This window comes from Gallus gallus, chromosome 35 (genome assembly GCF_016699485.2).
Source record: "Gallus gallus isolate bGalGal1 chromosome 35, bGalGal1.mat.broiler.GRCg7b, whole genome shotgun sequence".
Taxonomy (NCBI): Eukaryota; Metazoa; Chordata; class Aves; order Galliformes; family Phasianidae; genus Gallus; species Gallus gallus.
In genome coordinates, this window is record NC_052566.1 from 113,810 (window position 1) to 128,705 (window position 14,896).

General features: G+C 41.0%; 1 gene segment (V, D, J or C); it reads left to right on the forward strand.

The window, feature by feature from the left end:
* The window catches only part of VH26L1, a 44,494-nt gene that overhangs the window by 1,817 nt on the left and 27,781 nt on the right, over nucleotides 1-14,896 (forward strand). The window contains 2 exon segments of the C gene segment in view: nucleotides 2,689-2,716; nucleotides 10,882-10,934. Coding sequence covers nucleotides 2,689-2,716; nucleotides 10,882-10,934 — 81 coding nt within the window.

The following is a 14,896-nucleotide window of genomic DNA, read 5'->3' on the forward strand; positions in this document are numbered from 1 at the left end:
TCAGTTTTGTCATCTGTGACCAAATTTTCATCAACTGTGGTTAAATTTCATCTCCAGAAGTGAAACCCCATCAGTTGTGGTTAAATTCTGTCAATTGTGGGCAAATTTTTTCATCCATGACCAAATTTTCTTCAACTGTGGTTAAATTTTCATCAACTGTGGTTAAATTTCATCTACAGAAGTGAAACCCCATCAATTGTGGTTAAATTCTGTCAACTGTGGGCAAATTTTGTCACCTGTGACCAAATTTTCATCAACTGTGGTTAAATTTTCATCAACTGTGGTTGAATTTCATCTACAGAAGTGAAACTCCGCCAACTGTGGTTAAATTTGGTCAACCGTGGCCAAATTTTGTCATCTGTGACCAAATTTTCATCAACTGTGGTTGAATTTCATCTACAGAAGTGAAACCCCAACAGTTGTGGTTAAATTCTGTCAACTGTGGGCAAATTTTGTCACCCATGACCAAATTTTCTTCAACTGTGGTTAAATTTTGTCGTCTGTGGTTGAATTTTGTCTACAAAAGTGAAACCCCATCAAATTGTGGTTAAATTCTGTCAACCGTGGCCAAATTTTGTCATCTGTGACCAAATTTTCCTCCACTGTGGTTAAATTTTCATCAACTGCGGTTGAATTTCATCTACAGAAGTGAAACCCCATCAATTGTGGTTACATTTTGTCAACTGTGGGCAAATTTTGACACCCGTGACCAAATTTTCTTCAACTGTGGTTAAATTTTCATCAACTGTGGTTGAATTTCATCTACAGAAGTGAAACTCCGCCAACTGTGGTTAAATTTGGTCAACCATGGCCAAATTTTGTCATCTGTGACCAAATTTTCATCAACTGTGGTTGAATTTCATCTACAGAAGTGAAACCCCATCAATCGTGGTTAAATTCTGTCAACTGTGGGCAAATTTTGTCATCCATGACCGAATTTTCTTCAACTGTGGTTAAATTTTGCCGCCTGTGGTTGAATTTCCTCTACAGAAGCGAAACCCCATCAATTGTGGTTACATTTTGTCAACCGTGGCCAAATTTTGACACCCGTGACCAAATTTTCTTCAACTGTGGGTAAATTTTCATCAACTGTGGTTAAATTTCATCTCCAGAAGTGAAACCCCATCAAATTGTGGTTAAATTCTGTCAACCGTGGGCAGATTTTGTCATCTGTGACCACATTTTATCAACTGCGGCCAAATTTTGTCACCCATGACCAAATTTTCTTCAACTGTGGTTAAATTTTGTCGCCTGTGGTTAAATTTCATCTACAGAAGTGAAACCCGATCAAATTGTGGTTAAATTCTGTCAACCGTGGCCAAATTTTCTCATCTGTGACTAAATTTTTTTCAACTGTGGTTAAATTTTCATCAACTGTGGTTGAATTTCATCTACAGAAGTGAAACTCCGCCAACTGTGGTTAAATTTGGTCAACCGTGGCCAAATTTTGTCATCTGTGACCAATTTTTCTTCAACTGTGGGTAAATTTTCATCAACTGTGGTTGAATTTCATCTACAGAAATGAAACCCCATCAACTGTGGTTAAATTCTGTCAACCGTGGGCAAATTTTGTCAACTGTGGGCAAATTTTGTCATCTACGGCCAAATTTTCTTCAACTGTGGTTGAATTTCTTCTACAGAAGTGAAACTCTATCAATTGTGGTTCCATTTCGGCCACAGAGACCAAATTTTCATCGACTGTGGCCAAATTTTGTCAACCACAACCAAATTTTGATGAACTGTGGCCAAATTTCGCCAACTGTGGTTCAGTTTCATCAGTTGTGGTTAAATTTGGTTAATAATAGCTGACTTTTGGTCAATAGTGGTTAGATTTCATCTGTAGAGGGCACGCTGCATCAGCGATGGCTGAATTTGGTCAATTGAGGCCAAATTTCACCAATTATGGTGAAATTTCATCAATATTGGCCACATTTCATCAGCTGTGGCCAAATATTATCAACAACGGTTCAGTTTTCATCAACTATGGGTGAATTTCATCAATAATGGCCGAATTTCATCAATAATGGTCGAATTTCATCAATAATGGTCGAATTTCATCAATGATGGCTGAAATTCATCGATAATGGTTAAATTTCATCAATAACGGCTGAATTTCAACAATAATGGTCAAATTTCATCAGTAATGGTCGAATATCATCAATGATGGCTGAATTTCATCAATAATGGTCAAATTTCATCAATAGTGGTCAAACTTCATCAATAAAGGCCAAATTTCATCAATAATGGCTGAATTTCATCAATGATGGTAAAATTTTGCCAACAAATGATCAAATTTCATCACAAACGGTCACATTTCCCCACCTGCACCCAAACCCAATGCTCTGATCCCAATTATTAAGATTAATTTTCCCATTTTGGGCCATTTTTGCCCCAAATTCAGGGGTTGAGATACCACTTTTCCACATTTTCACACCCGATGTGGATCAGTGTTCCCATTAACGCTCATTTTTACCCCAAAAATTGCCCCATTTTTCCACATTTTGGTGCTCTTTCAGCGTTCTGCGGATATTGGATATTTTTTGATCCATTTTTTGCCCCAAATCTGCCTTTTTTACCCCATTTGGGGCCCTCTGGGAGGAAGCATCTCCACCGGTGGCCGCTCAAGCAGCAACCCCACCACTTCTGGGCTCAAAACAGAGGATTTTGGTCAACATTGTATCACCGTGGGTAGTGGTTACTGTGGTTGGAGTGCTTATCACGGTGCTCCATCCCATAACAAAAACCATACTCCATTTGAGGAAGTTTTCCCCTTTTTCACCACTTCTGCCCCAAATCTCTCACAATTTCCCTTTCATGGCCGTTTTCACCCCAAATATTCGTCACTTTTCTCCCTTCCATATCCCCCCAAACCCACACTTTCCTTTCTGCCCCTAATTCCCACGTTTTCAACCCCAAATATCCCCTTTATTTACCCTTTATCTACATGTGTTTATATCCCCTTTACTTACCCTTTACCTCCAATTTTTTCCCATTTTGGGCCATTTTGGCCCCAAATTCTGGGGCCCCGATGCCACTTTTTTACATTTTCACACCCAATGTGGATCTGTGTTCCCATTAACACTCATTTTTACCCCCAAAATTGCCCCATTTTGGCACATTTCTGGGCACTGTCACCACTCTGCAGATATTGGATATTTTGAGGTCCATTTTTGCCCCAAATCTGCCTTTTTTACCCCATTTGGGGCCCTCTGGGAGGAAGCATCTCCACCGGTGGCCGCTCAAGCAGCAACCCCACCACTTCTGGGCTCAAAACAGAGGATTTTGGTCAACGTTGTATCACCGTGGGTAGTGGTTACTGTGGTAGTGGTGCTGATCACGGTGCTCCATCCCATAACAAAAACCATACTCCATTTGAGGAACGTTTGCCCTTTTTCACCACTTCTGCCCCAAATCTCTCACAATTTCCCTTTTGTGGCCCTTTTTACCCCAAATTCTGATCACTTTTCTCCCTTCCATATCCCCCCAAACCCACACTTTCCTTTCTGCCCCTAATTCCCACGTTTTCAACCCCAAATATCCCCTTTATTTACCCTTTATCTACATGTGTTTATATCTCCTTTACTTACCCTTTACCTCCAATTTTTTACCATTTTGGGCCATTTTGGCCCCAAATTCAGGGGCTGCGATTCCACTTTTCCACATTTTCACACCCAATGTGGATCAGTGTTCCCATTAACGCTCATTTTTACCTCAAAAATGCCCCATTTTTCGACATTTTGGTGCTCTTTCAGCGTTCTGTCATATTGGACATTTTTAGGTCCATTTTTTTGCCCCAAATCTGCCTTTTTTTCCCCATTTGGGGCCCCCTGGGAGGAAGTATCTCCACCGGTGGCCGCTCAAGCAGCAACCCCACCACTTCTGGGCTCAAAACAGAGGATTTTGGTCAACGTTGTGTCACCGTGGGTAGTGCTTACTGTTGGGATGCTGATCACAATGCTCCATCCCATAACAAAAACCATACTCCATTTGAGGAACGTTTGCCCTTTTTCACCACTTCTGCCCCAAATCTCTCACAATTTGCCTTTTGTGGCCATTTTCACCCCAAATTTTGGTCACTTTTCTCCCTTCCAAATCCCCCCAAACCCACACTTTCATTTCTGTCCCTAATTCCCACGTTTTCAACCCCAAATATCCCCTTTACTTACCCTTTACCTCCAATTTTTTCCCATTTTGGGCCATTTTGGCCCCAAATTCAGGGGCTGCGATTCCACTTTTCCACATTTTCACACCCAATGTGGATCTGTGTTCCCATTAACGCTCATTTTTACCCCCAAAATCCTCCCATTTTTCGACATTTTGGTGCTCTTTCAGCGTCCTGCGGATAATGGACATTTTTGGGTCCATTTTTTGCCCCAAATCTGCCTTTTTTTACCCCATTTGGGGCCCTCTGGGAGGAAGCATCTCCACCGGTGGCCGCTCAAGCAGCAACCCCACCACTTCTGGGCTCAAAACAGAGGATTTTGGTCAACGTTGTATCACTGTGGGTAGTGGTTACTGTGGTTGGAGTGCTTATCACGGTGCTCCATCCCATAACAAAAACCATACTCCATTTGAGGAAGTATTCCCCTTTTTCACCACTTCTGCCCCAAATCTCTCACAATTTCCCTTTCATGGCCGTTTTCACCCCAAATTTTCATCACTTTTCTCCCTTCCAAATCCCCCCAAACCCACACTTTCATTTCTGTCCCTAATTGCCACGTTTTCAACCCCAAATATCCCCTTTACTAACCCCTTTACCTCCATTTTTTCCCATTTTGGGCCATTTTGGCCCCAAATTCAGGGGCTGCGATTCCACTTTTCCACATTTTCACTCCCAATGTGGATCAGTGTTCCCATTAACGCTCATTTTTACCCCAAAAATTGCCCCATTTTTGCACATTTCTGGGCACTGTCACCACTCTGCAGATATTGGATATTTTGAGGTCCATTTTTGCCCCAAATCTGCCTTTTTTACCCCATTTGGGGCCCTCTGGGAGGAAGCATCTCCACCGGTGGCCGCTCAAGCAGCAATCCCACCACTTCTGGGCTCAAAACAGAGGATTTTGGTCAACGTTGTGTCACCGTGGGTAGTGCTTACTGTTGGGATGCTGATCACAATGCTCCATCCCATAACAAAAACCATACTCCATTTGAGGAAGTATTCCCCTTTTTCACCACTTCTGCCCCAAATTTCTCTCAATTTCCCTTTCATGCCTGTTTTCACCCCAAATTTTCAGCACTTTTCTCCCTTCCATATCCCCCCAAACCCACACTTTCCTTTCTGCCCCTAATTCCCACGTTTTCAACCCCAAATATCCCCTTTATTAACCCCTTTACCTCCATTTTTTCCCGTTTTCGGCCATTTTGGCCCCAAATTCAGGGGCTGCGATTCCACTTTTCCACATTTTCACACCCAGTGTGGATCAGTGTTCCCATTAACACTCATTTTTACCCCCCAAAATCTCCCATTTTTCGACATTTTCGTGCTCTTTCAGCGTCCTGCGGATAATGGACATTTCTGGGTCAATTTTTGCCCCAAATCTGCCTTCTTTTACCCCATTTGGGGCCCTCTGGGAGGAAGCATCTCCACCGGTGGCCGCTCAAGCAGCAACCCCACCACTTCTGGGCTCAAAACAGAGGATTTTGGTCCACGCTGTATCACTGTGGGTAGTGGTTACTGTTATAGTGGTGCTGATCACGGTGATCCATCCCATAACAAAAACCATACTCCATTTGAGGAACGTTTGCCCTTTTTCACCACTTCTGCCCCAAATCTCTCACTATTTGCCTTTTGTGGCCATTTTCACCCCAAATTTTGGTCACTTTTCTCCCTTCCAAATCCCCCCAAACCCACACTTCCATTTCTGTCCCTAATTCCCACGTTTTCAACCCCAAATATCCCCTTTATCAACCCCACATTCTCCATTTTTTTCCCATTTTGGGCCATTTTGGCCCCAAATTCAGGGGCTGCGATTCCACTTTTCCACATTTTCACACCCAATGTGGATCTGTGTTCCCATTAACGCTCATTTTTACCCCAAAAATCCTCCCATTTTTCGACATTTTGGTGCTCTTTCAGCGTTCTGCGGATATTGGACATTTTTAGGTCCATTTTTGCCCCAAATCTGCCTTTTTTACCCCATTTGGGGCCTTCTGGGAGGAAGCATCTCCACCGGTGGCCGCTCAAGCAGCAACCCCACCACTTCTGGGCTCAAAACAGAGGATTTTGGTCAACGTCGTGTCACCGTGGGTAGTGCTTGTTGTGGTCCTTATCACGGTGCTCCATCCCATAACAAAAACCGCACTCATTCTGGGGACGCTTCACCTTTTTTTGGCCAATGACTCCAAAAATACACATTTTTCACATCTTTCTCTATCACTGGGATCACAAAATTGTTTTTTCCCCCCATTTTTCCCCTCCTTTTCTCTTCTTTTTTCCCTTCTTTTTCTCCTTTCCACCTTTTTCCCCTTCTTTTCTATCTCTTTTCCCCTCTTTCCTCTTTTTCCCTTTTCCCCCTCTTTTTTCCTTTTTTCCCCCTCTTTTTTCCCCTTTTCCCCCTCTTTTTTCCTCTTTTCCCCCTATTTTTCCCTTCTTTTCCCCCTATTTTTCCCTTCTTTTCCCCCTTTTTCCCCTTTTTTCCCTCTTTTACCCCCGTTTTTTCCCTTCTTTTTTCCCCTCTTCCCCCCTTTTTCCCCTCTTAATCCCCTTTCCCCCTCTTTTTTCCCCTTTTCCCCTTCTTTTTCTTCTTTTCTCCCTCTTTTTCTCCCTCTTTTCCCCCTCTTTTACCCCCGTTTTTCCCTTCTTTTTTTCCCCTTTTCCCTTTTTCCCCTCTTTATCCACTTTCCCCCCTCTTTTTTTCCCTTTTTTCCCCCTCTTTTCCCCCTTTTTCTCCTGTTTTCCATCTTTTTCCCCTTTTCCCCTCTTTTCCCCCTTTTTCCCATTTTCTCCCTCTTTTTCCCCTTTTCCTCTCTTTTTACCCTTTTCTCCCTCTTTTATCCCCGTTTTTCCCTTCTTTTTTCCCCTTTCCCCCTTTTCCCCTCTTTATCCCCTTTCCCCCTCTTTTTTCCGTTTTTCCCCTTCTTTTCCTCCTTTTCTCCCTCTTTTTCTCCCTCTTTCCCCCCTTCCCCCTTTTCTCCCTTCTTTTCCCCCTTTTTCCCCTTTTTCCCTCTTTTACCCCCTTTTCCCCCTCTTTTTTCCCCATTTCCCCCTCTTTTTCCCCTTTTCTCCCTCTTTCCCCCCCCTTTTCCCCTCTTTTCCCCCTCTTTTCCCCCTTTTCTCCCTCTTTTTCCCCTCTTTTCCCCTCTTTTTCCCATTTCCCCCTTTTTTTTCCCTTCTTTTCCCCCCTTTTCCCTCTTTTCCTCCTTTTCCCCCCTCTTCCCCCCCTCTTCCTCCCCCCTTTTCCCCCTCTTTCCCCCCCCTTTTCCCCTCTTTTCCCCCTCTTTTCCCCCTTTTCTCCCTCTTTTTCCCCTCTTTTCCCCTCTTTTTCCCCTTTCCCCCCTTTTTTTCCCTTCTTTTCCCCCCTTTTCCCTCTTTTCCTCCTTTTCCCCCCTCTTTCCCCCCTCTTTTCCCCCCTCTTCCTCCCCCCTTTCCCCCCCTCTCTTCTTTTCCTCTCTTTTCCTCTTCTTTTTCCCTCCTCCTTTCTCATTTTTCCTTCACTTCTGCCCCAAATCTGCCTTCCCCCCCCCCCCCCCCCCCCCCCCTCCCCGCCCCTTTTTTTTTGTCCCGGAATTCCACCCATTGCATTTGGGTTGAAAACAGAGGATTTTGGTCAACGCTGTATCACTGTATCACTTCTGGTGCCTGCACCTTTTTCTATCCTTCCTGCCCTTATCACGGTACTCCACCCCATAACAAAAACCACACTCATTCTGGGGACATTTCACCTTTTTTTTGGCCAACGGCACCAAAAATACACATTTTTCACATTTTTCACTGCCACCGCGGCCCCAAAATTGGGATTTTTGGGGGATATTTTGGGCCATTTTCCCCCCAAAATTCATGCATTTGAGTATCGTTGGCCGACGCCTCTACAAAAACATCGATATTTTGCCCACTTTCATCATTTTTTCCCCCAAAATACCCCAATTTCTCCATCTCTGATGACCATTCGGCCTCCAAAATTGCCCTTTTTCACCATTTTGCCCTTTTTCACCATTTTTTTCCCTCAAAATGCAGCTCTTTCAACATCTCTGATGGCCGCTCTGGCTCCAAAAAATAGCACAATTTTGCCCTTTTTCTCCCATTTTCCCCCCAAAATATAAAGTTTTGGACATCATTCGCGATCACTTTGACCCAAAAACAGGGAAATTTCACACTTTTTGCCCAATTTTGCCCCAAATTCACCACTTTTGATCTTTTTCTCCCTGGCTTCAAGAAAATCGATATTTTCAGCTTTTTGGCCATTTTTTTTCCCCACAAAATCCGAAGTTTTTGGCCCCGAAATGGGGTTTTTTTTCACACTTTCAGTGAATATCACCCAAAATCAGTGTCCAAAATCCTTAAATTTCCTCATTTTTGCCCATTTTGCCCCCAAATACCGCATCCTTAATGCCCTCCCGGCCCCCCCCAAAATGGAGCATTTTACACTTTTTGCCCATTTTTGCTCAAATTTTGCGTGTTTTCCTGCGGTTTTGGTCAGCGACTCTTTGAACTTTGGGGATATTTTGCCATTTTTTGATGTTTTTGCCCAAAATGGAAATATTTCGCTCTCACTCTCAACGTCCCCCCAAAAATGGGCTATTTTCCCCATTTTCCCCCATTTTTTTTATCGAAATCACCGTTATTTCTACGAAATTTTCACCGCATTTCACAACGATGGGAAATTTGGCCCTCTTGGCCCAATTTTGCCCAAAAATGGCAAAATTTGGGGTCATTTCTTCCCCCGTAGGTGAGAGCTTCAACCTCCAGCAGCGCCACGACTCCAAAAAAGAGACATTTTGCCCATTTTCTGCCATTTTTTGACCCAAATTTTGGGGTCTTTTTCCCTTCCACGGCCACTTTGAAACCCTACAAATTACTGCCTCTTTTTTTTTCTCCGTTTTTTGCCCCAAATCTGCCTTTTTTTCCCCCCTTTTTGGGGCCCTCCGGGAGGAAACGTCTCCACCGGTGGCCGCTCAAGTGGTGAACCCACAAACTTTGGGGTAAAAACACAGGATTTTGGTCAACGTTGTATCACTGTGGGTTGTAGTGCTTACAGTTGTGGTGCTTATCACGGTGCTCCATCCCATAACAAAAACCATCCTCATTTTGGGGCAACTTTGGCCCTTTTTGGTCAATTTTTGCCCCCCCACGTACGACGATTTCCCCCTCTTCTTTGGCCACCATTGACCCAAAATTTGGGGTTATTTTCCCCCTTTTTACCAATATTACCAAAAAAAAATCAATTTTTCCCATCTTCCCCAGACCCCAAAATTGGGATTTTTTTTTTTTTTTTTTGCCTTTTTCGGCTGTTTTTTGCCCCAAAATCTAACGATTCCCCTCTCATCCTCACCTCCAAAAAAATGGGGCTATTTTGTCCCTTTTCCCCATTTTCCACCCCCTTTCCCCCCCTCTCCACATTTACAGTTTTTGGACGCTCCCAATCTTGCCCCGTTTTGCCCCAAAATCTCCCTCTTTCCACGCATTCGATCCCAAAATTGAGATATTTGATCATTTTTAACCATTTTCCCCCAAAATACCGCCTCCTCACTGACGGCCGCGGTGCCAAAAACGGGGAATTTTCTCCCAAATACGTTCAATGTTTTCCCTTTTTTTGCCCGTTTTTGACCGGTTTTGCCCATTTTTGTGCGTTTTTAACCATTTTTTTTACATTTTTTAACCAAATTTGTGTGTTTTTACCTTAAGATTCGGCTCCCATGGGTGAAAAATGAGAGGTTTCTCCACATTCAAATTCTACGACTTTTGGGATATCCCTACGTGGAGAATTTGGGGCAAAAATGCCACAAATCGGTTAAAAATGGCATTTTTTGGCTAAAAAATGGCATTTTTTGCTCTGAAAATAGCATTTTTTGGCTAAAATTGGGGGTTTTAGCCCTAAAATAGGGAGGAATCCAATGAGGATTTGAAACAGTCCGACCCCAAAATCTTCAATTCTGGGCATCATTGGGTGATTCTAAGGGAGGAATTTGGGGTAAAAATGGCACAAATTGGTTAAAAATGGCAGTTTTTGGTCTAAAAATAGCAGTTTTTGTTCTGAAAATGGCGGTTTTTGGTCTGAAAATGGCGTTTTTTTGGCTAAAACTGGGGTTTTTTGCCCTAAAATAGTGAGGAAAACAACAAGGATTTGAAAAACCTGAAGCCAAAAAATGAAATCTTCAATTTTGGGCATCATTGGGTGATCCTAAGGGAGGAATTTGGGGCAAAAATGGCCAAATTGGTTAAGAATAGCAGTTTTTGGTCTAAAAATGGCATTTTTTGGCTAAAATTGGGGTTTTTAGCCCTAAAATGGGGAGGAATCCAATGAGGATTTGAAACACTCCGAGCCCAGAATTGAAATCTTCGATTTTGGTCATCTTTGGGTGATTCTAACGGAGGAATTTGGGGTAAAAACAGCCCAAATTGGTTAAAAATGGCAGTTTTTGGTCTAAAAATGGCAGTTTTTGTTCTGAAAATGGCGGTTTTTGGTCTGAAAATGGCGTTTTTTTTGGCTAAAATTGGGGTTTTTCGCCCTAAAATAGTGAGGAAAACAACAAGGATTTGAAAAACCTGAAGGCAAACAATGAAATCTTCGATTTTGGGCCAATATTGCAGGAATTTGGAGCGAAGGATGGCCAAAAAACGGTTGTTTTTTTCTTTTTTAACCAAAATGGGCGGTTTTCGCCCCGAAAAGAGTGGGTGGAGTTTTTGGGTGAAAAAAGGCGGATTTTGGGGCATTGTGGTACTGCTGGTAGCATCGACGCATGGGGCCACGGGACCGAAGTCATCGTCTCCTCCGGTGAGTCTTCAACCCCCCCAAAACTGCCGCGGCGATTTTGGGGCAAAATCGGGCGATTTTGGGTCAGTCGAAGGGGGCGGTCGGTCCATCATTTGGGGCCGGGTGATTTTTGGGGCCGAAAAGTGGGAATTTGGGGCCCAATTTGGGGCCCAATTTGGGGCCCAATTTGGGTTTTCGAGGGGGGATTTTTTTAGGGGGAGATTTTGGGTCCCCGGAGGGGTTTTTGGGTGGAAAAATGGGGATTTTGGGGTCGTTTTGAGGTGGGGTTTTTTGGGGTAGAAATGGCGGTCTGAGGGGAAAATGTCGTTTTGGGGCCATTTTGGGCCATTTGAGGGGAAATTTGGGTCAAAAAATGACGATTTTGGGTCGTTTTAGGGATAAGAAATGAATTTCGGGAGATTTGAGGGCAAATTTGGGTCAAAATCGGTGATTTTGAGTCAAAAAATGATTATTTTGGGTCATTTTAGGGAGAAAAATGAATTTAGGGAGATTTGAGGGCAAATTTGGGTCGAAAAATGGTGATTTTGGGTCAAAAATGGACAATTTTGGGTCATTTTAGGGTTAAAAATGGATTTAGGGAGATTTGATGGCAAATTTGGGTCGAAAAATGGTGATTTGGGGTCAAAAATGGACAATTTGGGGTCATTTTAGGGATATAAATGAATTTTGGGAGATTTGAGGGTAAATTTGGGTCAAAAAATGGTGATTTTAGGTCAAAAATGGTGATTTTGGGTCATTTTAGGGAGAAAAATGAGTTTTGTGGGATTTGAGGGCAAATTTGGGTCGAAAAATGGTGATTTTGGGTCAAAAATGGACAATTTGGGGTCATTTTAGGGATAAAAATGAATTTAGGGAGATTTGAGAGCAAATTTGGGTCTAAAAATGTCAATTTGGGGTCAAAAATGGTGATTTTGGGTCATTTTAGGGATATAAATGAATTTTGGGAGATTTGAGGGCAAATTTGGGTCGAAAAATGGTGATTTGGGGTCAATTTAGGGAGGAAAATGAATTTAAGGCGATTTGACGGCAAATTTGGGTTGAAAAATGACAATTTGGGGTCATTTTAAAGATAAAATGAATTTAGGGCGATTTGAGGGCAAATTTGGGTCGAAGAATGGTGATTTGGGTCAAAAAATGACAATTTTGGGTCATTTTAGGGATATAAATGGACTTAGAGCGATTTGAGGGCAAATTTGGTTGAAAAAATGGTGAATTTGGGTCATTTTAGGGATATAAATGAATTTAGGGAGATTTGATGGCAAATTTGGGTCGAAAAATGGTGATTTGGGTCAAAAATGGTGATTTTGGTTGAAAAACAGTCATTTGGGGTCATTTTAGGGATTAAAATGAATTTCGGGAGATTTGAGGGCAAATTTGGGTCAAAAAATGGTGATTTTGGGTCAATTAGTGATAAAAAAATGAATTTAGGGTGATTTGAGGGCAAATTTGGGTCAAAAAATGACAATTTGGGGTTTTTTTAGGGAGGAGAATGAATTTAGGGAGATTTGAGGGCAAATTTGGGTCAAAAAATAGTGATATGGGTCAAAAGTGGTGATTTTGGTTGAAAAACAGTCATTTTGGGTCATTTTAGGGATTAAAATGAATTTAGGGAGATCTGAGGGCAAATTTGGGTCAAAAAATGGTGATTTTTGGTCGTTTTAGTGATAAAAAATGAATTTAGGGCAGTTTGAGGGCAAATCTGGGTCAAAAAATGGTGATTTTGAGTCAAAAATAGTGATTTTGGGTCATTTCTGGGATATAAATGAATTCAGGGCGATTTGAGGGCAAATTTGGGTCAAAAAATAGTGATTTGGGTCAAAAGTGGTGATTTTGGTTGAAAAACAGTCATTTTGGGTCATTTTAGGGATTAAAATGAATTTTGGGAGATTTGAGGGCAAATTTGGGTCAAAAAATGACAATTTTGGGTCACTTTACGAATTAAAATGAATTTAGGGAGATTTGAGGGCAAATTTGGGTCAAAAAATGGTGATTTTGGGTCAATTTAGGGAGGAAAATGAATTTAGGGCAATTTGAAGGCAAATTTGGGTGGAAAATGGACAATTTTGGGTCACTTTACGAATTAAAATGAATTTAGGGAGATTTGAGGGCAAATTTGGGTCAAAAAATGGTGATTTTGGGTCAATTTCAGGAGGAAAATGAATTTAGGGCGATTTGAAGGCAAATTTGGGTCGAAAATGGTGATTTTGGGTCAAAAAATGATGATTTTGGGTCGTTTTAGGGAGAAAAAATGAATTTAGGGAGGTCTGAGGGCAAATTTGGGTCAAAAAATGGTGATTTTGGGTCATTGTAGGGATAAAAATGAATTTTGGGCGATTTGAGGGCAAATTTGGGTGGAAAATGGACAATTTTGGGTCATTTTAGGGATTAAAATGAATTTAGGGAGATTTGAGGGCAAATTTGGGTCAAAAAATGGTGATTTGGGGTCATTTTCAGAAGAAAAATGATTATTTTCCCCACTAAAAATGTATATTTGGGGGCCAAATGGTGAAAAATGGTGATTTTTAATCAAACGTCCCCAAAATTGGGGAAATTTCATCGATTTGACCCAAAATTGAGGTTTTTTTTCCCTGTTAAAAATGTACATTTTGGGGTCAATCGTTGAAATGTTCCCATTTTTCACTTCTTTGCCCCCAAATTTTGCTGTCCGGTGAGAAATTAATTAATTAATGATCATTAATTGATCGACAATTAATGGTTATTAATTAATTAATAGGTCCTCTTTTGGGGACTCCTTCGCTTTTGGGGCCAAAAGTCCATAAATTGGCCCCAAAAAAATTAACGCTGAGTAATCGGATTCCAAAGTATTAATGATAAACATTAAAAGTGTTTGATTAATAACGATATTAAATATAATTTCGTTTTTATTATCGATTTATCAACAACGATGAACGATAATGCTTTATAACAATCGTTAATAATTAATTAATTAATTAATTAATTAATTAATTTCTAATAATTACTTCGCATTATCGGACACGAGATGTTGTAATGATTAATAATAATTTAATTCCTAATAATTAGAAGATTCGTTGAAAATTATCTTTACAAATAATCACTTCTAATAATAATGATTAATAATAGTTAATAACAACAATGGCGATAATGACGATAATATTAATAATATGTGATATATTTAATATAAAATTCGTATTAATATATTATATCTATAAAATATAATATAAAATATAATATTTTATTTATATATAACACAATTTATTATTATTATCATTATTATCATTATTAATATCATCATTATTAACGTTATCGAAATACTTATTTAGAAATAATAAAAACGGATTTAATAATGGCAACAAAAATATTTTATTAATGTTAAAAAAAAAATAATTAATAATTTCCAATGATTCGAATTCGGGGCAACGAACGGCACTCGATAATTTTTAATTAATTAATAGTTTGAATTAATCGGTACTTTTTAATCCTCCATTTTGCCCGAAATCGCCGTTTTTTGCCCCAAATTCCCCACCGCGGCGTTAAAAACATAAAGAAATTAAGCTTCAAAAGTGCCCTTTTTTGGGGTTGTTTTGACCCCCAAAAAAAAAATGGCCGAATTGGGGGCGGCCGTTTTACGGTTGGGTTCATTTTGGGTTCAAAACAGCCAAAAATGGGAACTTTGGGTTTCGAAAACAACAACAACAAAAAAAACGGGTTTATTTTGGGCTCATTTTGGGTGTTTTTGGGTCAGGAGGAGAAAAAATAGGAAGTTTGAGAGCGAAACAACGGCCGCTTTTGGGGGGAAAACGGCCCTTTTTGGTCAACGGCGGGGAAAAAAAAAAAAAGCGGAGTTTTTGGGGTGAAAAAGAGCGGTTTTGGGCAATTTGGGGTTTTGGGGTAAAAGTGGAGGATTTGGGGCGATGGGAGTTAAAAAATGGGTGTTTTTATGGGGGTTCGGTGCAGTTTTTCCTGTTTGATGGGGGGTTTAT